Here is a 27,198-nt window from a genome sequence, read left to right as displayed (position 1 = left end):
TTATGTATAAAAGAACAAAAGCAGTAATTGCTCATGAGGGATTTTTCTTTTCTAGGTGGCACCATTCATCTGGTATGTAGAAATAAACACCGAGCAGAAGAAGCACAAAAAGAGATTATTGCAGGTAGCGGGAATCAGGTAAGGATGCAATAATGGTAACAAACTATAAAACAACACTACAGTACAGGCCTCACTGGCCACCTCTGATATTGGGGTAACACTATGTTTGGCTGAAATGTGTAGTGATATTTTACATTTCCAACCTTATTATTATGAGTAATCCATGAAAAGTTTGTTCTCTTTACAAGTCCATCATTCCTGCTATGAAAGTGGCATTTGTTGCCCATCAAGGTAGCCCTTCCTTGTGTACACTGTAACATGGGATGTCTTTCGGGGACTGATCAATATAAGATCTACTGATCCCTGCTCTGTAAGAGATGCCGAACACCGTAGATCCGTGCCATGTTTAGTGGCCATTGCCATGTACCTTAGTTTCTCCCATTCCATGAGCTTTATGGGGTCCGTCCTCCACTGGTCTCATAATGCTGACCCAGCCTACAGATAGTCCTGGACACCCCCTTTAAATATTTGATTTTGTGTTGCAAGGAAACGCATAACATTCAGATAAGCGCGTTCCCTCCTAGCCTCCCTGTACTCATGAATGCCTGGTCTGTCCAAGCTGACATCTGTTTTCAGTAGGGGGAGTAATCTGGTGTCAGACATCTCAGACAATGGCTCATTTTACTGGCGCAGAACACTTGAGCATTGAAATTCAGCATGACTGAACCTTCATTTCCTCAACATCATTTGTCAGAGGAGATTCACGAGGCCCCCATGCACATTAGATAGTCGGATTTGTGCAGGTTTTTTCTACTGTATACAAGAGGCCATAAAAGACTTGTCTGCTTTGGGGACAATTTTTTTTCTTAAACACAAGTAATTGGGACTATAAATCATTTTTGCTCTTGGGTTGTATTAAAACGTTTTGACCTTCTGTGGTCACTGTTTCGTACTGTCTATTGCTGGCTGCAGCATGAGTTAACTGAGAATCTGTCAGTGAACGCACTATGATGGTCTTATAGGGAGTTTGTAAGTCTTGGGGCTCATGCTGACGTTTGTGAATCTCAATCTGATCACGAACCGGTGTCCCGAGTTTGTCAGAAGAGCCGCCGGCCAGTCCGGGCACTGTGTTCCGATCTCTGTCTGATTTATATGGCCGCCTGACTGCGCCATGTGACTTACTTTCCACATCTCTATAGTTTTTTTATCTGGTAGCTAATGGGGTAAATGCCAAATTGCACCCTACATTGGTCGGATGACTTCAGCAGATTCTAGACAAGATGCATACGTGGACGCCGTGTAGACCTAGTGACCTCATTGAGTAGTTCAGCCAGGTTGTAGCAGAGATTCCTATTTCAGCTCCGGCCACTGACAGTAAATCGGTCCCGTATGGACCAGATTCAGGAGGAAGCACAAATTTCACGTTCTTAGATTTGGTGCTTTTAGGAGAAACGTGGCTGTGCTGTGTCTGTCTGTTCCCCAACATTCCCTGTGTCATGTGTTGTTACAGAGCGTATCCGTGCACCTGCTGGATATGTCTAACCCAAAAGAAGTCTGGGAATTTGCTGAGAAGTTTAAGACTGAGAACCGTCTGCACGTCCTGGTGAGTTGTACGATCTGCGCATTTCAGGCTTTTCTTTTCCTATTCTCCCCACATCCAGAACAATATTGCTTTACTGGCTCATGGTCCCTATAAAGGGATTAAGGGGTTATCAAACACAATAACATGAAACGTTATTATTCTGTATCCGACGCGTTTCTCTACTTTTTTTTTTTTAATTCCGTTAATATGTCCGCGTCACATTCTTTGTGGCAGGGTGGAAAGACTACAAGTCCTGCCATCCTCTTCTTCCAATGTTTTCCTGCTGGCCTCAGAGGGATATAGGCTGGCACTTGTACTTGTACATACAACTAAGCCAGCCCCTTTATCACCCCCATGAGTGTCGGCGATCCCTGACTGCATGTGGCTGGCAATCTTGCTGTTTTGCCCATTCCTGATAGATGATAACGTGACACAAATAGTGGCGGCCATCAGTCACATGTCACAATGGCCGTGTTTGCTGAAGGATGGAAATTAGTAAGGACACTATTGTACATGGACAGTGGTTTTTTTTCTCTACAGATAATGCCTTTAATAATTTGGGATATAAATCGTATATTTCCTTGTCTTTCTAGGTGAACAATGCTGGCTGTATGGTGAACAATCGCGAGTTAACAGAAGATGGAATAGAGAAGAACTTTGCCACCAATGTCTTGGGTAAAATAATACATTTTTCTTTTTTCTTGTGTGTCTTCTTGATACATAAAACAATACATAAATGATGCAACAATCTCACGTCTTATTGCTTTTTGGATACATTACATTCACATTCCCTACAGTACAACAGCTAAAGTGAAGCCTGGCATCAAATGTATATATGGCGGCAACTGGAGATACAGGTGGCAGAACAAATACGTATAGGGGTAATTGGCAAGACGTTCTGCCCCTTATGGAGATGTTGTCTTTGTGCTCTTATCATGGCTCTATATACAAGAACCTTTTCAGTTTTGCTTGGAAAACATGGCCTATGCTGACCGTGGGTTGTGCATGGTACAGTGGCTCCGTGCCATCCACTTCAATAGATTCCCTATGGGAAATGTAGTGGCGAAATAGGTACTAGACCCTCTAATGGTAAGATAGGATAAATTTAAGAAATATCATATACAACACCATTATAAAAGGGGATTGATGTAAAAACTCATGGCAACAATGCATTTCAGGGTAAATGATGGTACCCCTTATCAAGCAAAAAAAGAGGTATAATGGTAGATGTCAGAAGTAATCTGTTATAAATGCACTTAAATGGGCGCCAAAAACTGCTCATATAGCCATGACCCCTGCTCCCAAATCAAGTAAAACACTTTTGTCAGAAGCGGTGTAACCAACATTTGGTACGGAGACATAAATGTGATGAGATGAGCGTTTCTGGCTAAACACATTTCTGGTCACAATTTAATTAGCATAAACCTCCTCCAATACTGCGCTTATCACATTTATGCTGGTAACTTTGCTTTTGACAGAAGTGTTTTTTACTTGATCCAGAACTAGGTTTTGTGGCTATACAGCGGCTTTTGGCGCATTTAAGTGTATTTATGACGGATTGGTTCTGACAAGCAGCATTAATTCTTTTTGTAGTTTGATAAATGGCACCTTGCTTCCCGAAAACATGTGGCTGCGGCTGCCCTGAGTTATTATACCCTTCCCTTTCTAATGATGGTTTATATGATATGTATTTTATCTCTTATTACAGTGGGATCAGCGCCTATTTAGCCGCTACATTTACTGCAGGAATCTTCCTAGCTCCATATCCAATCTCCCAGCACATCAGGAGATACACGGTGGTACAATACGATTAAGAGGGTGCTCACTGCTCTCAATGAGGTGCTCAGGAGACAAAATTGTAAAATTTCTTTGTCAGCGGTCACAAAGCTCCTTCCCGGACCTCTTTACCGGACACTCTTGCAGCATGCTCCAGTAACTTTAAGTGGGATCCCCATTTCTTTGCTCTACATATTTACAAATAGACAGAAGTCTCTTGAAAAAGGCTAATATATGCCGAAATTTTTTTTAGGCTGAAATTGCCCCTCTCAGCTTAGGCTACTTTCACACTAGCGTCGGTACGGGGCTGTTGCGCTGCGTCGGCCCGACGTTCCGACGCATACTGTGCAAGCGCCGCACAACGGGGGCAGCGGATGCATTTTTCCAGCGCATCCGCTGCCCCATTGTGAGTTGCGGGGAGGTGGGGGCGGAGTTCCGATGGCGCATGCGCGGTCGGAAATGGCGGACACAATGCAGCAAAAAACGTTACATTTAAAGTTTTTTGCTGCCGACGATCCGCCACAACACGGCGCAACCGTCGCACGACGGTTGCGACGTGTGGCAAAGCGTTGCAATGCGTCACTAATGTTAGTCAATGGAGAAAAACGCATCCTGCAAGCAATTTTGCAGGATGTGTTTTTTCTCCTAAACGACGCATTGCGATGTGCAGTGCACGACGCTAGTGTGAAAGTAGCCTTATACTCGAGTCATACCCAGGGGTCAGCAGGGGAGGTGGAGCGGCAGCTGTCTAAGCATACTCACCTGCTCCTTGCGCGATCCCTGCTTCCCCGGCGCTGGCAGGTTCTTCCTGTAGTGAGTGGTCACATGGTACCACTCATTACCGTAATGAATATGGACCCGACTGTAATGAGCGGTACCATGTGACCGCTCACTTCAGGAAGAAGCTGCCGGGGAAGCAGGGACAGCGCCAGGAGCAGGTGAGTATAAGCAGTGCACGATATTCACCTGCTCCCCGTTCCACCGTCGCCAGCCACCGCTGCGTCTTCTGCATCCTTTGCAGTGATGCTCAGGTCAGAGGGCGCGGTGACGCGATTAGTTCGCGCCGCCCTCTGCATAAGCAACAGCATATGGGACAAATGACTATGGAGCATCTTATGGGGCCATAATCTGCATTTGTGCAGCATTATATGGGTCGTATTTTCTACGGAGCATCTTATGGGGCCCATCATGAACTGTATGGAGCATAATATGTGGCTCCTGATTCAATATGGATATTCAAAAACATTTAACCTACTGATGTCTCAATTATTTTGACTTTTATTGGTATCTATTTTTATTTTTGACATTTACCGGTAGCTGCTGCATTTTCCACCCTAGGCTTATACTCGAGTCACTAAGTTTTCACAGTTTTTTGTGGCAAAATTAGGGGTCTCGGCTTATACTCGAGTATATACGGTAGTCATGATTGTTAAACATTTAATTACAGGATTTTTCACAAAAAGCGATGTAAACCTGCATAACCAATATCAGCGACGTTAATCAATGCAACTAATCATCAATCAGTTATCAAATTTGATCAAAGATTAACTTTTTTTTCCATGCATTCAGACAATAATTCAAAGGATCAGAAGCCATTTTTGTTTTAAAGGGGCTTTATGCTTATCCAAGTATTAATGTAATTGGATTCTTGGAAAAACATTTATATTTGTTCTCACAACTTGTGTGAAATAAAGTCCATATTCCTGGTCCTCCGATACAAATAAAGGAATAGTACTGTGACCTTATAGGCTGCCATTGCTTCCAGCACCATTACCAAACCATTGTGTCTTCTGTTCTCACATAGGAACGTATATTCTTACAAAAGCTCTGCTTCCTGCGTTGGAGAAGGAAGAGGACGCCAGAGTCGTAAGTTCCCTGTTCTTGACTGCTCAGATAATATTAAAGGGGTTTTTCCATTATGATGACGTATGACTTTTCCATAGGATTAATGTACGATCACTGGGAACGGACTAATGATATGTGTACACGTTGAGATTTCTCTGCAGGAATAAACGCTGCATGAAATGTGTTTTTACTGGCTTATTTTACCCATTAATTTGAATGGTTGCAAAACCGCTGTAAGAAGAGACGTGCTACAGATTGGGAAAAAAAACTGATGGTTTAAGTCTGCAGGGAAAAAAATAAGCAGAATGTGCACAAGATTTCACAAATCTCACTTGTTTTACTGGTAGGGGAAAACACTGTATTTATTGTGGGGTTTTTTCACGGCAAAAACACAGCATGTGAACAGTTCCAAAGAAAATGAGCATAGTAGTCCGGAAAATACTGATATTTGTAGTGCAGGGCCTGAAGAGGCGACCGGGACTGTCTGAATTCTTTGTACATTAGTGATATAACTTTCTCACGCCCTCCAAGACCTAACACTGCGTTTTTGCATCCTGTTGGATCTTTTTGCTATAATTTGAGGTTACCTGTACACCTACCATTTTTCAATGCAATTTCTTAGCCGGGTGTTAATAATCACTGCAATCTCCACCTGTTCTGACAATGCAGTGGCTGCAGCACGGCCTCAGTGTTGTGCCCCCTTTCCCAATTTTCAGTTTTTGTGCTCCTGGACACCCGGCTGTGCTGGGATTTGTAGTCAGCCCCATACAGTGCATTGCCGCAGGTTGCTGGAAACATCCCTGTTCAGATGGGACTATGAATTGGTGCTGTAGCCCCTTTGTTCTCCGGACTGGTGGGGGTCCCAGAGGTCAGACCACCAATGATCATTCAGTGAACACATTTTTTTTTTTTTTTATACAATTTTGTATTTATCTAGCAGGTATTTTTTCTGTTATTGAGTGATTTGCCAGGCTCTTCACTGTACTCATACTGTACGTATTTATCTGGCCGCAGAAAGTGAGCGATTGGCGATTTTTTTTTTTTTTTTTTTTTTCTTTTTAAGTTAGATTTGGGGGTATTTTATTGGAGGGATTATGCGGATCTCAAGCAATGAACAACTCCCAGAGCAGTTGTTAGCATGTCGTGTGCGGTGAGTGCCGCCACCCAGCTGGCCAGCATGTCCTGTATGATTGTGGCCCTGGCACCGAGCGTGGGATCCTGGCATGTGACGCTTGTTGCTGGGTTGTTTCAGGTAACGGTCTCATCAGGCGGGATGCTGGTTCAGAAACTCAATGTCGGAGATCTGCAGTTCGAGAAAGGCACTTTTGATGGAACAATGGCTTATGCACAAAACAAGGTCTGTGCTCTCTGCTCCACAAGAATAAAATATTACACTATGTAGGAAATGTTTGATTTGTGCCTGAAATATTCACTGTGCTCTAGATGGAAACCTGCGAAATGAGCCCATGCATTCCTATGCATCTAAAACATAAAAAAGGGCATTCTTTATAAAAAAAAAAAAAAAAAAAAACATTTATTATGCTTGTTTATATAGAGCAGCATTGTACAGACATTGAGTGTCTGTGTGGACAGTGATACAATCTATATTCCCTATCAGTATGTCTTTCGAGTGTGGGAGGAAACCGAAGTACCCGGAGGAAACCCACACAAACATGGGGAGAACATACATAATTGATGCAGGGGTTGGCATTGTTCAGATTGGAATCCAGGACCCCAATCATGGAACCCATTGCAGTATCGTGCCATGTTCCGTACAAACCCCCAGCTTCATATCGCCTGGTGCAGACTTACATGTCATTAATACGGAGGGCCTTATGTATGATGCTGGCGATCAGACTTCCCAGTTGCCTAGAAATTAAGCTACAGTTGAAAAAGCTCACTCCTTCCTTGATTAATATCATGGCAGCAAAATTCTGTGTAATCCAGACCCATAAGGAGGCACAATATCACACAGACTACCTAAGGATGGCTGAAGAGGTTTTCTTACAATGATGCCATATTGCTGTAATGTCACAAACGTCTAGTGGGTAGAAGAGTCCTATTCCTAGGACACCAAAAAATCGACCTCTAGAACTGCATGGCTTTGGTGTCCCCACTCGGCTTTTTCCAGGCTCGTACATGTCCTGCTATTGAGGATATTGATTTATCATGGACTAGCACTGTGCCAAAGAGGAGTGGAGACAAAATCGCACAGCGCTTTTCTAGGGCCACTGCCACTTTATGAGTGGTAAGTGGGGGACATGCGTTATGCCAGTGTCTCTCCTGAGACAATCCACTTATTACATATTAATGTGCCCTTGTACCCGTAATCCTCTGATGTTGCAGAATTCAAAATCCCATTCACTTTTTCTGCAATGTTTCTATTCCACACTGTTGTGTTTTTGTTTTGTTTTTTGAGATGGCACAAATAATTCTCATTTTTGTCATGTATGTATTGATTTTGTTTTCTTTAGAGACAGCAAGTAACCCTTACCGAGCAGTGGGCCAAATCGTATCCCAAAGTCCATTTCTCTGCGATGCATCCAGGCTGGGCTGACACACCGGGTATAGAATATATCTGGCAGCTCTAACTCTCACGATTATTTGTAGCAAAGCAAAATCTTGTGATTTATAAAGTTCATTGTTCATAAGGACTATACAAGGCAGAGGATCTGTTATGTCAGACACAACTGCGTAATGTACTGTACTGGGGAAAAAAGGAAATCTGCCGCATTATTAGTGAAAGGAGGGATCATTAAACCGGCAAAAACTGAAGCCATTACACAGCTGTGTCTACGGAGCTGCAATGCTGCCGTCAATAGAATTATAATATATTGTAATCATTTGTTTTTTTCCATTTAGAATTTGAAGTGTTATTTTATTTTCTGCCATTTTTTAAAGGAAACCTGTCCCCCCCAAAGTCGTAGATGAGCTAAGCCCACCGGCATCAGGGGCTTATCTACAGCATTCTGTAATGCTGTAGATAAGCCCCCGATGTATCCTGAAAGATGAGAAAAAGAGGTTAGATTATACTCACCCAGGGGCGGTCCCGGTACGATGGGCGTCGTGGTCCGGGGCCTCCCATCTTCTTACGATCACGTCCTCTTGTCTTCACGCTGCAGCTCCGGCACGGGTGTACTTTGTCTGCTCTGTTGAGGGCAGGGTAAAGTACTGCAGTGCGCAGGCATCGGGAAAGGTCAGAGAGACCCGGCGCCGCAGCGTGAAGACAAGAAGAGGATGTCATCCTATGAAGATGGGAGGCCCCGGATCGGACCGCGATGCCCATCGGATCGGACCGCCCCTGGGTGAGTATAATCTAACCTCTTTTTCTCATCTTTCAGGATACATCGGGGGCTTATCTACAGCATTACAGAATTCTGTAGATAAGCCCCTGATGCCGGTGGGCTTAGCTCGCCTTCGATTTTGGGGGTGACTGGTTACCTTTAAGTTTTCATCGCCTCAGCTGAATGATTTACAGTTATTAGCCAGACTGAGTACATGTGGGGGTTGCCTGGTTGCTAGGGAATCCCCACATGTACTCAGCGTGGCTAATAGCTGTAAATCATTCAGCTGCCACGATGAAAACTTAATCTCCGAACACTAACAAACAATCGGAAACCTCCCGAGCGTGCTCGGGAAAAACCGAGTAACGAGTATACTCATTCATCACTACTGTTTATGTAGATTTTTTTCAGTAATTTCCTATAGCTGTGTTTCCTAGCTCACCATATTGAGTTTGGAGTGGTTTTATAGACTTAAAGGGTTTTCCACTACTGCATCAATTAAGGTCCCCAATTAGCAGATACTCTCCCCTCACTTTGCTGCTGTTCCCGCAGGTGATGTGACATTGTGTCACGTGATCGTTGCAGCCAATGAGTGGCTGCTGTTTGGCTGCAGCGCCTCAATATTCCATCAGGGCAAACGTCCGCTCTGGCCAAACAGTAAAAAGGCAGCCGCCAAACAGGACCAGTTTTGGGTGAAACAGTGACATGACACAATGTTACATCACCCGCGGGAACAGCAGCAAAGTGGGAAGCGAGTGTCAGCTTTTTTTTTAATTTTAATTGGGGTCCTGTTGCATTTCTGAACAGGCGAGCCTTTGGTTCTCTTTGGTAGCGACTCTCTAAAAGACCACGTTCTCACAATGAGGATTTCATGATACAGAATTTCTGTATCTATTAGGTTACCTGTATTTTTTTTAATTGTATTTTATCATGTTTTAAGCACCAAATTTTCTTTCTGGTCAGTGTCAAAGACTCATTAGAGCAGTGTTCCCCAACTCCAGTCCTCAAGAGCCACCAACAGGTCATGTTTTCAGGATTTCCTTAGTATTGCACAGCTGATGGAATTCTTGCCTTCCCAGGTAATGCAATTATCACCTGGGCAATGCTAAGGAAATCCTGAAAACATGACCTGTTGGTGGGCCTTGACGCCTGGAGTTGGGGAGCACTGCATTAGAGGATACAGAGCACCCTAGCGTCCTTGTGTATGTGGGAGTCCGTAGCAATGGCTGCCAGCTGATGTGTTGCTTGGCTCAGTTATCTAATGTGTATGGAGCCTTACTACCCTTCACTACTTTTCACACTGTCATAAATTATACATACATACATACATGTAATTGTACATATAGCTTCACGCTCTACATTAAAGGCACAGAAAATGTATTTACTCTGTCGCCTCATTGGGGGACACAGGACCATGGGTGTTATGCTGCTGTCCACTAGGAGGCGACACTATGCATAATCTGAAAAAGATTAACCGTGGCTCCTCCTCTGCAGTATACACCCCTGGACGGCGTCAGCCTTCTCCAGTTTTTGCTTAGTGTTGCATAGGAGGCACACCTAAGATTTTTTTTTACTCCGTTTTTTTCCGACGGATTACAGATGAAGAAAAGAGGGTCTCCTGTGAGACTCCCGGCATGGCTCCTTCCTCGGCCCCCTATTATGGGGTGCCCAGTTGAAGTAGAGATGGCTATATCCCCATGTTGCTCCTTCCCCAGTCCCACGGGTGCTGGTTTGAAGTCGAGACCCCCCTTCCTTCCCCAATTCCTTTTGGTTTCTGGGTTGAGGTCGAGGCGAGGATAAAGGCCCCTGAAGGTGTGACAACAGCACCCTCCCTAATCCCCCTTTGGGGGTATTAGGTTGAGACGCCTCGGGTAGGGCCTGTACAGGCAGCACTCTGCAGCTCCCAGCAATGGGCCAGCACACTGCGCCTGCATCCAGGGACCCCAGCCCAGCTGCGGGCTCCTGTTGGGGCCGGGGGGAGTGCAGGCAGGCATGGCACAGACAGACACAGGGCTCCCTGCACCCCTGTCTCTGCGGCAGCATCAGCTCTTTACTGCCTCAGGGAGACCCCAACCAGGCTCCCCCTTCCACTTTTAGCCCCACCGCCATCCTGCCTTTAAATCCGGGGGGGGGGGGGTCCGGTTCTGATCCGATCCCCTCCCGGACTTTCGCGCCGGCCTGGAGCCCCTCTGGGCCTCAGGCATCTAATTTAGGCCCCGGCTTCGGCCTAGCTGAAGCCGCCACCTCCTCTCCGCCCCCTGGCCCGCCCCCCGGATGACAAAATATGTCACTCTACAGTGTCATAAAGGGGGTGGATCGAGACAGAAAGGGCGCGTTTTTACACAGCCTTGCCGCCTTTTTCCAGCTCTCCGCCCCCTTCTCCTCCTTCTCAGCAGCCATTTTCTGTTGCAGATTAACCCTGCATCTCCCGGTCTGTAGACCAGGACCAGGCAGCCAGTCTCCGGGGGGCACAGGACTGTGGTTCTTCGGCGCTGGACCTAGGGGCACACTGGTGGGGTAAGATCACAGCTGGGTTCTTTACTCAGCTGTGAATCCATATTACCTATAAGGCTCCCCTATAGGTTTCTCTATCCCTGTAAGGTCCTCTGCCGGCAGCCCTTCTGCACTCTGTGCACTATGCCGGGCTCAAGAGAACCAGGCAGAACTGCTATTATGCATTCTGCACAGCCTGCGGGACCGCTTTCCCCAGTGGCAGCACGTACCCGCATTGCCAGAAATGCATACAAACTAATGTGTCGGAGCCCCAAGAAGCCCCTGCCAATGCCTCGGTGTCTAATGCCACGTCGGAATTGGTCACTCAGGTCGTAATCTATGACGCAGTCTATAGATAACAAACCTCCACATTGCTTCAGGCTCTGCAGCGTCATGCCTCGGCTATGACCGTTACCCAGCAAAGGGAGAGCTTGACTCAGGAACAGAACGACCTGGCACATCCACGTCTAGGTCAGGACGCAAGCGGACCAATAGGTCAAGTCCATCTGTGTCATCCTATAGCACGGTCATCCCCTTATAGGGAGAGACACCGTAGTTCCGGGTCATCTAGACCGTCCCCTTCCAGGGGCAGACAATGCAGATCTCAGCAATCCCTGACCAGTGAAGGCTTCCTCCCCAGCTCACCCAGCAGGGGATTCCTCAGTGATACACAGGATTCGGAAGGCATCTGTGACTCCGACTCAGACAGGGAAATGGAGGGGTCTCTGATCCCAATCCCCCCCTAACAATACAGCACTAGTCAAGGACATAACCCTTCCATCCATCGGGTGCTGGACATTTCTAATCTGCCACCAGAGGCCCCAAGATCTCCTTTGAAGGACCTCTGAGGCTGCCTAAGGTTTTCTCTAACCACCCAGAGTTTAAAGCGATCCTTAAAATGCAGCTCTCACAGCCTGACAAAAAAAAAAATTTGCTAATCGCAAATATCTGGAGGCAAAGTACCTTTTCCCACACCAAGGAATGGACAGAATGGACAGTGGACCCCCCCAGTCTCTAGACTAGCAGCACAGACCCTCTTTTCACTGCCAGATAGCTCAACCCTCAGGGACGCAGCAAACCGGCAGGTAGAACGCATGGCTCGTTCAATTTTTCGAGGCGGCAGGGACATCCCTGGCTCCCGCGTTCGCTCAGTTTGGGCCGCCAAGGCCATCCTGGCTTGGGCCAAAAATTTACAAGCTGGCCTCCAAGCATCTGCCCCTGAGCTGTCGGACCAAGCGGTTCAAATAGCAGTCGTAGCAGATTATATGCTTCATGCAGCTCTGGATTCAGCAAGGGGCGTAACGAGGATAGCATCAAACGCCATCACGACTCGGCGTATCCTCTGGCTGCGGAATGGAAAGCGGACGCAGCCTCAAAGAAGTCCCTCACACACCTCCCGTATCTCAGTGGGTGACCTTTTTTGGTGAAAGGTTGGACACAATGATATCCAACGCCACCGGGGGTAGGAGTATTTCTCTCCCTCAACTGAAACCTATACGCACTGACAAAGTGTAACAAACCAGATTCCGATTCTTTTGGAATTCCTCGGGCTGGTCCGTCTTGCGTCCAGCACGCAACAGTTCCCCACACAGGGACAACTCACGGTCGACGCAAAGGTCGGACAAGACCTGGCAGTTAAAAGCAGGCCAATCAAAGACCAGAGGAGGAAAACCTCACTTTTTTCCTCCTCATGACTCAGGGACCCCAGAAGACATCCCACCCGTAGGCGACTTTGCTCCTTTCAGCAAGTCTGTATGCCTACTACTGAAGACAGGTGGATCGGGGAACGAGTGTCTTCCGGATACAAGATAGTGTACAACTTCCAACCACGAACCGATTCTTCCTCTCGGACCCCCCCTCTCCCCCTCCCCCCCTCAGAAACCGTCAGCCAAGGCTCGTGCCTTCCACCAAGCGGTTTCCTCGCTTCTTCAAGCAGGAGTCCTAGTACCGGTCCCCACGGCCGAGCGCTTCCGAGGGTTCTACTCCAGTCTATTCGTAGTACCCAAGAAAGGAGGCAGTGTGTGGCCCATACTGGAGATAAAACATCTCAACAAATATGTACGGGTCCGTCACTTCCGCACGGAGTCTCTTCGGTCCATCATTGCGTCCATGGAGAAGGGAGAATATCTCGCCTCCATGGACATACAAGACGCATACCTGCATATACGATTGCACCGGCCCATCAGAGGTTTCTCAGGTTCGCAATTGACCAGGACCACTACCAGTTCGTGGCTTTCCCGTTCGGACTCGCCACGGCTCCCAGAGTGTTTACCAAGGTCATGGCAGCCACCATGGACATCCTGCACTCCAGAGGCAGCCACCATGGACGTCCTGCACTCCAGAGGCATAGTACTCGTTCCATACCCGGACGATCTACTCATCAAGGCTCCTGCCTTCAATGACTGCGAACTCAGCGTCTCAATCACAAACGACACTCTGAGTCGCATGGGCTGGTTAGTCAACCTACAAAGGTCATCACCAACCCTGAGTCAGTCTCTGACCTTCCTGGGAATGCTAGACAACACCTCCAGGGGTCTAGTGCCCTTTCCCAGGGACAAGGCACTGGCTCTCCGCCTAGAAGTTTGCATCCTCCTCCGCAAACCCCTCCGATCTCTCCAGTTTGCTATGAGAGTCCCTGGCAGGATGGGGGCAGCAATAAAGCGGTCCCATTTGGCCCAGTTTCACCTCAGGCCTCTCCAACTAGCCATTCTCAAGTCCTGGGACGGGACAGGCATCCTGTTTCCTCTCGACAGGGAATTCCAGCTAATGTCGTCAACCAGGAGGTCCCTGCACTGGCTGCTCAAGCCAACCTTGCTAGGAAAGGAAAAATCCTTTCTCACAGGTCAATGGAAGGTTCTGACCACCGACGCAAGCCTGACGGGTTGGGGTGCAGTGCACCTACAACACAGGGCAAGTGGTCCCCAGTGGAAGCGACCATGCCCATCAACAAGATTCGTGCCATCCTCCTGGCATTGAGGGCCTTCCATCACTTACTGGCAGCCTCTCACATCAGAATACAATCGCACAATGCCACAACTGTGGCATAGGTGAATCACCAAGGGGGGACCAGCAGTACCCAGGCGATGCGAGAAGTGTCGCACATCCTCCACTAGGTGGAGGACACAGGCTCGGTTCTCTCGGCGGTCCACATTCCGGATGTGGACAACTGGGAAGCAGTCTTCCTCAGACGACAAAGAATAGATTCGGGACAGTGGTCTCTCCATCCCGAAATTTTTCGCCAGATCTGACATCGCTAGGGGACCCCAGATGTGGACCTAATAGCATCCCACTTCAATGCCAAGGTCTCCAACTTCATGGCTAGAACACACGATCCGTGGTCGCTCGGAGCAGATGCTCTGGTTCAGGACTGGACCCAGTTCCAGCTTCTGTACTTTTTTTCCACCTCTCTCCCTGCTATCCAGAGTGGTGAGGAAAATTAAGCAAGATTGAGTTCCAACCATCTTAATCGCACCGGTCTGGCCCAGACGTACATGGTACGCTGACATCGTACAACTTACAGCAGACGCCACCTGGCGCCTCCCCGACCGCCCGGATCTTGGATCACAAGGCCCGTTCTACCACCAGAACTCAGGGGCTCTCACTTTGATGACGTGGCCCTTGAAACCTAGGTTTTAACCCAGTCAGGGCTCTCGACGGACGTCATTGGAACCATGATCAGGGCATGGACGCCAGCCTCTGCCAAGATCTATTACCGTACCTGGAAAGCTTTCTTTACCTGGTGCGAATCTCGTGGCCAGACTCCACTCCCTTATTCCTTACCCAAAGTACTTGGTTTTCTCCAATCGGGTCTCAGCCCTCTCAGTGCTTTTTTCAAAGGCGCATTGCTACCAAGCCGCAAGTAAGGACTTTTTCTTCAGGGGGTTTCCCGATTGGTTTTCCCCTACAGACGACCACTAGAAACGTGGGACCTCAACCTGGTCCTGACAGCATTGCAGGAACCACCCTTCAAACCCCTTAAGGAGGTCCCACTCTGCCTTCTATTCCAGAAGGTGGTTTTTTTCCTGGTGGCAATCACCTCGCTACGCAGGGTGTCTGTACGGACAGCACCCTCCTGTAGACGGCCCTTCCTGGTTTTTCACCAGGACAAGGTAGTTTTTTCTGTACGGTCCCATCCTTCCTTCTGAAGGTTGTGGCCCACTTCAACCTTAATGAGGAAAATTCAATGCCACCCTTTTGTTCGGTCACGGTTCATAGAGTGGAGAAGGCTCTGCATACGCTTGACCTTGTCAGGGCATTGCGTATATGTGTCTAGGACTACGTTCTTCCGGAGGTCTGATTCTCTTCCTTCTTCCGGAAGGTGGCCACAAGGGTCTGCCAGCTTCCAAAGCTACCCTTGCAGGTGGATCAGATCCACCATACAAGACGCCTACCGCCTTAAAAATTCTCCTCTTCCAGACGGTATTACGGCACACTCTACACGGGCGGTAGGGGCCTCCTGGGCCATTCGGCACCAGGCTTCGGCACAAGTGTGTAAGGCGGCCACTTGGACTAGCCTACACACGTTTACTAAACACTACAGGGTTCATACCCAGTCCTCAGCGGACGCGAGCCTGGGTAGGTGTTCTGCAGGCGGCGGTGCCCCAAGTGTAGCGGCCTGTCTGCACAATATTCGTCCATTGCTTCCCACCCAGGGACTGCTTTGGGACGTCCTGTGTCCCCCAATGAGGCGACAGAGTAAAGGAGATTTGTGTACTCACCGTAAAATCTCTTTCTCTTAGCCTCTAATTGGGGGACACAGCTCCCACCCTGTTGAGTTCTCATATTGTTCTTTGAGCTCGTATATAGTGGCCTTCTTATAGGCATGCCTATGTTGTTCATGTTACATTCCTCCTACTGCTTTTGCACAAAACTGGAGAAGGCTGACGCCGTCCAGGGGTGTATACTGCAGAGGAGGAGCCACAGTTAATCTTTTTCAGATTGTGCATAGTGTCGCCTCCTAGTGGACAGCAGCATAACACCCATGGTCCTGTGTCCCCCAATTAGAGGCTAAGAGAAAGAGATTTTACGGTGAGTACACAAAAATCTCCTTTATTACTTTTCTATAATCATTCTCTACTAGATATAGATTCACCATTCTGTATCCTCATTTTTCTTCCCCCAATTTAAGCGGTGAGGTTATCGATGCCAGACTTCTATGAGAAAATGAAGAACAGATTACGCACAGAAGAACAAGGCGCAGACACTGTGGTGTGGTTGGCTGTGTCTCCTGCTGCAACAAAGCACGCAAGTGGCCTTTTCTTCCAAGGTTAATGCTTTTTCCAGAGAATTCTTGGTGTTTAGTTGGTGCTGAATGTAAAAGGAAAAATATCTAATTCTTTTTTTTCCATGTCCAGTAGAAACCAAAGTAAGTCCCTTGGTCCAGATTTTCTGCTCTCGTGGCTCATATGCAGTTAATTATTTGTATATCTACTAAACATGAGTCTCATTGAGTTTTAGGCTAATTCTATAGTTAAAAGAAATTCTAATGTAAATGTAGCTACACACAACTCTCCGATCTACCAAAACCGAATCTCTGTTGCGGTTTGTAAAATTCATAACCTTCTCAACAACTTAATTTTCTCTTCTAGATCGGAAGCCAGTTTCTACACATCTCCCCTTGGCAAGTACACAGTCCTCCGCTGCAGATGATGAGAAACTCCTCCAACTCTTACAGGATATGTCTCAAAAATGGACTACTGATTCCTGTAAAGGATAGCCCCTGAGATCAGCTTTGCTTAACAGAATAGGACAAATGTCATTTAACACCATGAGCAATATATTCACCTCTAACACCACAGTTCTAATGGACGATAACGATGAGCGCTGACGATGCTGCGGACAGACGTCGCAGATGAGCCGCCTTACATTCTACAAGTGCTGCGGTATGTCTGTAAGACCGCAATCACACTAAAAATGGATGTGTTCTTGTCATGTATTTTACAGAGATCACATACGGTACTTATACTCTATTGAGCTATTCACTTGTTTCATTTTTGGGGACCTTTGTGTCTACAAAAAAAAAAAAAGCCATGTCTTCTTGTGTTGACAGATAAAAATTACTGATACAAGTCTTATTGTGAAAATTCAGTGCCCCCACAATGTGATTTGGCTGTCCGTTTTAACATTTTAATGAGTATGAGAAGACTTGTATTTTGGCATAGGAGTAAATCACTGAAGATGAAAACTAATGGTAGAAACTAATTATTGATGAAATTTGGTCTGTTTTTTTACATATGGAAAAAGCAGAAACTGGAACCTTAAGGGTATGTGCACACGTAGATGGAACCTCTGCGGATTTTTCCACACCTGTTTTGAGAAATCCGCAGGTAAAAAGCACTGTGTTTTACCTGCGCATTTACTGCAGATTTTATGCGTTTTTTGTGCGGATTCCTATTATGGAGCAGGTGTAAACCGCTGCGGAATCCACACAAAGAATTGACTTGCTGTGGAATAAACAACGCTACGTTTCCGCCTATGGGAGGTGGAGCCGCATATTCATGACTGTAATCGGCGGCCCCACGTGACCTCTCATACAGGAGAAGAGGACAGGACGCTGCAAGGGAGCCGGGGACATGGGGCAGGGATCTTTATTTTAAACACAAAAAAAAAAAGGATTTTTCATATCTTCTAGCCAGCGAACGCTGCTGGAAAGAAGATATGAATGGCAGCTTCAGCACCACGTGGGGGGGGACAGCGCTTACTGTAGCACTGTCTCCTGCACGGCACACGGACAGCGTCCGTGTGCGGTACGTGTTTTACACGGACCCATTGACTAATGGGTAATCCGTGCGCTCCCATGAACACTGACATGTCTCCGTGTTTTGCACACGGACACACTGTCCGTGAAAACACGCTGACATGTGCAGAGAAACATTGATTTCAATGTGTCTACGTGAGTCAGTGTCTCCGGTACGTGAGGAAACTGTCACCTCACGTACCGGAGCCACTGACGTGTGAAACCGGCCTTACAGATTTTACTTTAATGTTACAAAGAGCAAGCACAAAATCTGGGGAGCATCTTTTTGTGGAATATAGTAAAAGGGAATCCATCAGTAGGATCAACAAAATAAATCCTAAAAGGTATGAACTGGGACATAAATTGGTATGCATGCAGCATGTAAACGCTCGTTCACACTGGCCACTGAACAGAAAAAGACAATATACCGATTAAATACCCTGCAATAAATAAGTAAATAGCACAGTGGATGAAAATAATATATGGTATTTAGTCAACTTTTTTTGATCAAAAAAATGCAAAAGCCATCCCACATCACAGTGACCGTAATTGGGACAGTCCTAACTAATATTAAAAACTTAACCGTTTGTTAAGTGACATGTATGTGGATAAGGGCTGAGACTGACTGGGCCCAAATAATGGACATACAGCTGAGGAAGACCGTGTCAATATAATGCCCAGTTCAAGGACAGGCAGGCCACACACAAGATGCAAAACAGGCAGAAAAAACCCTCCAAAAAGGTATGAACTGGGATATAAACTGGTGTGCATGCACCATGTAAAGCGCACATTCACACTGGCCACTGAACCTCAAGAACAAAGACCCAAGGTGTGGCCGGCCTTTCTCTGGCGCTGGGCTTTATTGATGTGGTCTCCTTTGTGTGTCACTAGTTGGGCCTCTCCGCCCTTATCCACATGCACGTCATTTGACAAACCGTAAGATTTTAATATTAGAGTTAGGACTGTCCCAATTACAGTCACCATCGAGTGGAGGGTTGACCCTCGCATATATATTTTTTTTAAATAAAAAACTTGTTAACTAAATACTGCATATCATTTTCATGCACTGTGCCATTTATTTACTGCAGGGTATTTAATAATTATATTTCTCTTTGTTTTAATTTATTTTTTTTTCGGTAGGATCAACCCTCCTAAGCAGTCTACATGGCCATGTAGGTCATAGGAAGCTGAATAAAATAAATACTTTGAAATGTGCAATTTTATTCCAGAGAAATCCATGTTTTTCTTATATGCAAGTGAGCTATTAGGCTATGTGCACACGTTCAGGTTTTTTTGCGCGGTAAAAACGCTATAAAAACATTAAAAACGCATACATTATGCATCCCATCATTTAGAAAGAACGCATTCTGCATGTTTTGTGCACATGATGTGTTTTTTTCCGCAAAAAAAACGCATTGCGGTAAAAAGCAGCATGTTCATTAATTTTGCGGATTTTCTGCGTTTTTCCTGCTATTCTATGCATTTGGGAAAAAAACGCATGCGGATTTCTGGCAGAAATGTCCGATTTTTGTCAGGAAAATTTCTGGAAGAAATCCTGACATGTGCACATACCCTTAAAATCTACAGGACAGACACAAATCTCCCCAAAAATCTGCCTCCAGGGCTTATTATAAATGAAAGGAGGCATTACCAGTGTGCGACATGTTATGGTTGACACTTTGCTTTCATCATCACACAGAATTCTGCAGTGAGATCAGAACTAGCAGGACAGCAGAAGGGAACCTTGTCTCATTACAAACACAAGCACATTTGCAGCTGTCAGCTCTCTATACTGCCCTTCCCCATCCACTGGCTGGGTATGAGATGGAAGCAAATAGTCCACTAACGATAATCTCCTGCTGATAAAGCTGTGGTTTTTATAAAAACTACATGAAGCAGCCCAGGAAAGTGATGCATCGCTGGAATCAGGGTCTCTGCCCCTACATCATTTTGCACTCAAATTGCATAGCAAGAACTAGGTGACAGATTCCATTTAAAGTCAACATCCATAGACTTTGTGTTTGCTGATTGGTCTCAATAAAAGATATTACTAACATTACAAGAGGTTATGCAGAGAAAAATAATCGGGTAAGTATACAAAAAAAAAAAAAATCTCCAAAATGGCGTTTAGAAAAGTCATTTACATGTGTATATCCTCAATTTAAAATGGAAAAATTGTAGTAATTAGGTACAATATGCTCCTATATCGTATACATTTTCTAGTGCATAGTAATTAATTAATAAAGTGTCCGTGCTCATGTAGACATTCAGAAGATGTTCTAACCATTAGATGCTATAAGCCCGGTTCCATAAGGCGCATGAGATTGTGTGCATTATTTATAGCAGTGATCCAAAGCATTAAATCTTGGCAAGCCCCACATTGTCCCCTTACCATAAGCAGGACAGGTCTATAAGATGTTGTATAATGACCCAGACACACTTTTTATGCGCGTTTCACTTACAGTGTTTCCTCAGCACCTATCAGAAGCCGTGTTTGTCACACTCATGTGCAGGACAGCGCAGCAAACACCTGGTGTTCAGGGGGCTGAATCCGAACAGTAACACGGACGTCTTGGTGAAATCGGTGTCTGTGCCTGAACAGTAAGTGTTCGGTACGGATGCTAAAAAGTACTGTTCGGGTTTGGCCATCTCTAATTGTAGCGTCCCCATACATTGTGCCCAGCTTGTGCTTCTGGCGATGCGCATCCTTGTACCCCCCTTGTAACAACTTAAATACCGCTGTTGTGATTGACAGCGGCATTTAGGGGTTAATCGGCTCTAATCGGTCACAACTGTCCGGCTGATACAGCTTATAAACAACAAATGGTAAGGTTGCACCATAATATACAAGGAAGGATTTACTCTAGAACATTGAAACTGCATTGCTGCCATAGGAAATGGGAAAAAAAATGTGCTATATAATGTACACATGAAATATTTATCTGCAAAAATTGCTATGAAAAAAGGAAGGTACCGTACTTCACGCATAGATTGGCCAATATATGCGAGCCCAATTTCACACTAGTTTAGATGTGCTGGTCTTTTTTCTCTATTGGGCTGATACAGCAGACATCCGCTATACTCTTATTCCTCAGCGCCGTTAAAAAGCGGCACTGAGAAATAAGTACCTTTAACAACTGCCGTTAATGGGTATATTGGCGGTCGATAAAGGGTTACTTAATAATTTCATATGTATCAGAAATTGTGTATGATATAGGAGCATATTGACCCCTAAGGCCATGTTCACACGTTCCTGATTTCCCTGCTGTTTTTTCTGCACTAAAAACCGCAGCTCATGGCAGAAAACGCAGGTGCGTTTTTTGGTGCTTTTTGATGCGGTTTTTAGTGCAGTTTCTGTGTGTTTTCTAGGAAGTTTTTTTTAGGGTTAAAATGGCTGAAAATACCCTAACCCTACCCCTAACCCTAGTTCTAACTGTAGTGGGGAAAAAAAAAAATTATTTTTCTTTTATTATTGTTACTACCTATGGGGGTGATAAAGGAGGGGGGGGCATTTACCTTTTTTTTTAATTTTGATCACTGTGAGGTTATCACAGTGATCAAAATGTGCCTGGAACGAATCTGCCGGCCGGCAGATTCGGCGGGCGCACTGCGCATGCGCCCGCCATTTTGGAAGATGGCGGCGCCAAGGGAGAAGACGGCCGGACGGACACCGGGAGGCCCGGTAAGTATAAGGGGGAGGGGGAATAGGGGAGGGGGGGGCCTCGAGGCACGGGGGGGTGAGATTGGAGTACGGGGGGGTGAGATTGGAGTACGGGGGGGCAGCCACACTGCAGCGGTTCTGCACCACAAACCGCAGAAAACCCGCAGATATTTTTTTCGTCTGCGGGTTTTACTGCGGGTTTGACATCACAATGGAGGTCAATGGGTGCAGAACCGCTGCAGTTCCGCAAAAAGAAGTGACATGGTACTTCTTTTTTACCGCAGCTATTCAGCGCGGCTTTTTTGGGGATTTTCCGCAATGTGGGCACAGCAGTTCCTGTTTTCCATAGGGTACATTGTAATGTACCCTGCATGGAAAACAGCTGCGGACCCGCAGCGGCAAAATCGCGGCAATTCCGCATTAAAAAAAGGATGGTGTGAACATGGCCTAATTATTTCGCTTTTCCATATGGGTTTTTCCATTTAAAATAAGGTTTTAGAAAAGTTATCTACATGTGTATATCCTTATTTTGGATAGATTTGGAGATATACAATATATATTAGTATATTTATACTTACCTGATGATTTTTCTCAGCATAACTTTTAATATGTTTTTATGCATTTGCTGATTGTTCTCAATAAAGGATATGTTTTCTTACTAGAGTTTTGTTTCTGGGAGTAATTCTTGCAGGCTATTATATTGATTCTTACTCCTGAATAAGTGTAGGACCTCGTTTGGGCTTCTATCCATAGATTTTGATTCATTCTTGTAACGACCACTGAGTATTAGGCTGCCGTCACACTATCAGTATTTGGTCAGTATTTTACATCAGTATTTGTAAGCCAAAACCAGGAGTGGAGCAATTATAGGAAAAGTATAATAGAAACATATGCACCACTTCTGTATTTATCACCCACTCCTGGTTTTGGCTTACAAATACTGATGTAAAATACTGACCAAATACTGCTAGTGTGACGGCAGCCTTAATTGTCTGTACCATAACAATGAAAAAGAATCAGTTCGGGTTTGAATAAATCTGGTGCGGTGTTTGACACACGAGAGAGATCGGTATCTCCAGTGCGGTCTGTGTCTCTGGCTGGTTCATTTCAGAAGCTAAACCAGCACCCTTCTGACAGAAAGGGGTTGGCTTTGCTAGTTGGAATGAGTCCCGCTCGGGTGGATCAAGTTGATATGCTGCTATGTACATGAGCTGCAAGTCAGAGAAATAAAGGTAAAAATAAGATGCCGGAATCTTTAATTATCGTTTGCAAATACTTTTTATTTACATTTTGTATTCAGTAACAAAATATTGTAAAATCAACATGTACAGAAATCAGAAAATACTAAATTAATTGCATCTGGTTAAAAGCGCAACAAGATTAAATTACTTAAGACAGTAACGTATTAACAACCTAAGGGTGTTGTCCAAAATATAAACGTAAGGGCTTTAAAATAAAAAGGCAAAACAGAAAAACGCTGCCACTCTGGAGGTCCCCAATGAGCGCAGTTTACTTCCCTGCATCTGAACATACTGTACACAGTCTACCAGCGACCGCTGCAGTCAGTCAGTGGCCTGAGAGGTCTCCTGCTAGAAATACAGGCCATAGAAGCCAAAGGCACGTGATTAGCTGCAAGGAAGAAAACGGAGACCGCCAGGGACTACAAGAGCGGTGGGGTTTAAACGGGCGAGTGAAGTTAGTTACTTTTAGAACATGCCCTGCCTTTCCATCACGTTATATTCTGGACACCCCCCTATAATTTGGTCCCTTGTAGTTTTCAAATCACGTAAACAAAATTTAACAGCAGCAATTTAATAGCAAAGAAAGGCGATGGAACCTTTCACAAGATATACTCGTCTGTAGCAACACTCTGGACACCCCTGAAAATGTCACAGAGGAATTAAAATCCAATTTACAACCATTCTGTATAGAAGAATTACCCAGAGCAGTCTGCAGGCACTTAGTATTAGCCATTTACTACGCACAAGATGGCCTGGTACCTGCAAATGGTGCAAGGAGACTCCTTACTGCAATTCACACTTTCTGCGCCCCCAAGATCCATGCTACATGGTAGACTTACATAGATGTCTCTTGTTCGCCATGCGGTGTGCAGATTGTAATGTGACAGTCGCCCTCAGATAGAGATCAATGTGATTCTTGCACCACTACAGTCACATTTTCTTCTATGGGAGTGCGACTTTTAACAAAAGACTTTCACGATAAATGATTACAGGAAAGCACCTTAATTCCTATTCGCAGGATAGATTAGTAATGGGTGATGAGTGGTGTCCATCCAGTGGGAGGTCGAGCGCCCCGAAGACACTCGGTTAGCACCCGAGCATGGTCCGATAACACCGTAGCCCCCCCCCCCCCCCGAGTATGGTCCGATAACACCTTAGCCAACCCCCCCCCCCCCCCCCCGAGTATGGTCCGATAACACCTTAGCCAACCCCCCCCCCCACCCCACCCCCCCGAGTATGGTCCGATAACACCTTAGCCCCCCCCCCCCCCGAGTATGGTCCGATAACACCTTAGCCCCCCCGAGTATGGTCCGATAACACCTTAGCCCCCAGAGTATGGTCCGATAACACCTTAGCCCCCCGAGTATGGTCCGATAACACCTTAGCCCCCCCGAGTATGGTCCGATAACACCTTAGCCCCCCGAGTATGGTCAGATAACACCTTAGCCCCCCCGAGTATGGTCCGATAACACCTTAGCCCCCCGAGTATGGTCCGATAACACCTTAGCCCCCCGAGTATGGTCCGATAACACCTTAGGCCCCCCCCCCCCCCCGAGTATGGTCCGATAACACCTTAGCCCCCCCCGAGTATGGTCCGATAACACCTTAGCCAACCCCCCCCCCCACCCCACCCCCCCGAGTATGGTCCGATAACACCTTAGCCCCCCCCCCCCCGAGTATGGTCCGATAACACCTTAGCCCCCCCGAGTATGGTCCGATAACACCTTAGCCCCCCGAGTATGGTCCGATAACACCTTAGCCCCCCGAGTATGGTCCGATAACACCTTAGCCCCCCCGAGTATGGTCCGATAACACCTTAGCCCCCCGAGTATGGTCAGATAACACCTTAGCCCCCCCGAGTATGGTCCGATAACACCTTAGCCCCCCGAGTATGGTCCGATAACACCTTAGCCCCCCGAGTATGGTCCGATAACACCTTAGCCCCCCGAGTATGGTCCGATAACACCTTAGCCCCCCGAGTATGGTCCGATAACACCTTAGCCCCCCCGAGTATGGTCAGATAACACCTTAGCCCCCCCGAGTATGGTCAGATAACACCTTAGCCCCCCGAGTATGGTCAGATAACACCTTAGCCCCCCGAGTATGGTCCGATAACACCTTAGCCCCCCGAGTATGGTCCGATAACACCTTAGCCCCCCAAGTATGGTCCGATAACACCTTAGCCCAGCACATTCACTCATCACTAGACTGGACCTGCATGTGCGCCAGAGCTTTAAATTACACCGGGTACTCGAGGATTGTGATTGCTGCGGACCCCGGTGGTTAGACCTTCACCGATCACTTATCCTAACAGTAGGTCATAATGGGTTATCCCACAAACAATACTTAAATACACATTTAAAAAAAAAAAAGTGAAAAACAGAAATATCACTGATTTCTGCCGAGAATTGTAAATTTACTTGGAACCTTGTTCTCCCGCCAAGCTGTAACGCCGCAGTCACTTAGATCATAAAATGCAGATTGAATAGAGGGGGCTTCCGTTTGCTCTGTTCCCCTTTACAAATATGGTGTCCTTATGTATGTTTTACCTGTATGCTGAAAGGCTATACCCCAAAAAACAGAACTTTATTCATAAAACATGTGGGAAACTAAAAAGATGCAGGAGAAAGAAAACCGCAATATTGTGGGCTTGAACAAAGACCAACATGGAAGAAACTGCTGGCAGAAATGGCAGTGGACCCCAAAGACTGCCTCCAGCATCACAACAGTTCACAGGTCAACAAAAGACCATCAGAGTGATTTAACAGAGTAGTAGTATTTGATTTTCATTTTGTTACATTTTTAACTGCAGGTTTTCTCTTGCAGTATCCCGTTTTTAGGCTATGTACACGTTTTGTTTTTTCAGGCAGACTGCGCTGAAAAAAACCGCCTGCAAACATGTCAGAAAACACAAAAAAAAATTAACATTTCTATTTAAAATTTATGTGCTCTTCATATGTTCAGGCTCTTGAACGTGCTTTTTTTTTTTTTTTTTTTTTTTTTTTATTATTAACAGCTTCAGGTTTCTAAGGGTTTGTTTCCAAAGCGCCGCCCCCTTCTGTACATGCGGTGATTTCGGATGTGTTCATTGCACACATCCGGAATCTCCGCACCCCATACATAGGACCCTGTGATTTATCTTGCATCGCCAATGGACATGCTGCGTTCTAAAAAGACCCAACGCAGGGCCGCCGGATGCGTGTTCGCACGCCTAGGGGAGACTGGATTTCATAAAATCCCCTCCACTATGCTGTAACATCTGGACGCTGCGGCTGTACGCAGCGTTCAATCCGCAGCTAATCCGGATGTAATCCAGCACGTGCAAACATACCCTAAAAATTCCAAGCAAAAACGTGTTTTTTGGGAGCGTTTTGATATAGTTTTTCCTTACAAAAGCGCTAGCGTTTTTTTTTTTTTTTCATCATTTCATAAAAACTACAGAAAAAAAATAAATAAATGACAGGAAAACAGTGAAAAAAATATATAGAAATGTCTTAAACTATGGGAAAAACTTTGAAAAACCCCAAAAATAAACTACAGAGGCCAAAATCACCAGAAACCTCTCTCCGGAAACAACCAAGAAAACACGAAAAAAGCTTCAGAAAAAAAAAGGTCCTGAAACGTCTTCTGCTTGAAAACCTCAGTAAGGTTGCCCGAGTTTAAGAGCCGTCGTGTGGACGTCCATCTTTCTACAACATACTAGACATATTTCCCTGTAGCATGTATCTTACAGCGGAGCAGAGATGGAAAACAAATAATGAGCTCGGAAACGTTCAAGTACACGACATCAATTCCTAATGAGACACTTCTGGCTTTTTGGGTTTCTGCAGGAGATGAGGATTTGTAACTGCAGTGTTTGTTCAGAAGTGAAGACCCAAGGCACCGGGAGGAGGGCGACAACAGCACCTCCCAATCATGAGTGATCTACCAAGCCTGGATTGTGTAAAGTGTCATGTCAGTTCATATGATCAATGCTTTGGGATGTTTTTGTTCCGCTTCAGTTTTGAAAAACGCCTTTGGCAAAAAAAAAAAAAAGTTGCGTGTCGAGACTCTGAAGTGGCTCTTGATGGAATCTGCTCCAAACTAGACCGTGTCCAATCAAAAGACTGCAAAAAAAAAAAAAAAAAAAACCTTCAAACTACCAAAAGAAGGAGCAATTTTCAGAAACGGTTTCCAGCTAAAGGGAATTTGTCATTTGTATCAACCCTCAATAGAGCTTGGTGTTCACAAAGCCTTAGGAGGAGATGGGAGTAGAACGTCACTACTTGCTTATAAGAAATGAAACAAGTTTGTGTAATTCCTAATCAATATGCCCAAAATTTCACCCAACCCCACTTGTGTTCATTTTTGAGGGTTAGATTGCTCTTGGGGATGGAATAGCTTGCCATAGGTTAAGGGGAACCTCAAAATGCAGTGGACGTGTCCGTAAGAAGTGCAGGCGTTGAGCACTGTACCAGCCCAGAAATACCGCCTGTTTGCAGCAAATTATTCTGAATATTGCTTTTCTTTTGCTCTTACAT

General features: G+C 45.8%; 2 protein-coding genes across 2 annotated transcripts in view; one reads left to right on the top strand and one right to left on the bottom strand.

Annotated features, from left to right (window-relative positions):
- Positions 1-19,874, top strand: part of DHRS12 (dehydrogenase/reductase 12) — a 32,325-nt gene extending 12,451 nt beyond the window's left edge. Inside the window, exons 3-10 of the mRNA XM_069758885.1 lie at positions 56-138; positions 1,571-1,663; positions 2,236-2,317; positions 5,223-5,284; positions 6,516-6,620; positions 7,738-7,828; positions 16,169-16,306; positions 16,629-19,874. Coding sequence (XP_069614986.1) covers positions 56-138; positions 1,571-1,663; positions 2,236-2,317; positions 5,223-5,284; positions 6,516-6,620; positions 7,738-7,828; positions 16,169-16,306; positions 16,629-16,756 — 782 coding nt within the window. The 3' untranslated portion in view covers positions 16,757-19,874. The remainder of the gene's footprint in view (positions 1-55; positions 139-1,570; positions 1,664-2,235; positions 2,318-5,222; positions 5,285-6,515; positions 6,621-7,737; positions 7,829-16,168; positions 16,307-16,628) is intronic.
- Positions 19,875-24,744: 4,870 nt separating this feature from the next.
- The window catches only part of WDFY2 (WD repeat and FYVE domain containing 2), an 86,656-nt gene continuing 84,202 nt past the window's right edge, over positions 24,745-27,198 (bottom strand). Inside the window, exon 12 of the mRNA XM_069758884.1 lies at positions 24,745-27,198. This exon is cut by the window's right edge and continues 2,217 nt beyond it. The gene's annotated coding sequence lies outside the window, so the exon portion shown is untranslated.

This window comes from Ranitomeya imitator, chromosome 3, assembly GCF_032444005.1.
Source record: "Ranitomeya imitator isolate aRanImi1 chromosome 3, aRanImi1.pri, whole genome shotgun sequence".
Classification (NCBI taxonomy): domain Eukaryota; kingdom Metazoa; phylum Chordata; class Amphibia; order Anura; family Dendrobatidae; genus Ranitomeya; species Ranitomeya imitator.
The sequence above is the reverse complement of the archived record's forward strand: the minus strand, read 5'-3'. Positions and strand labels throughout refer to the sequence as shown.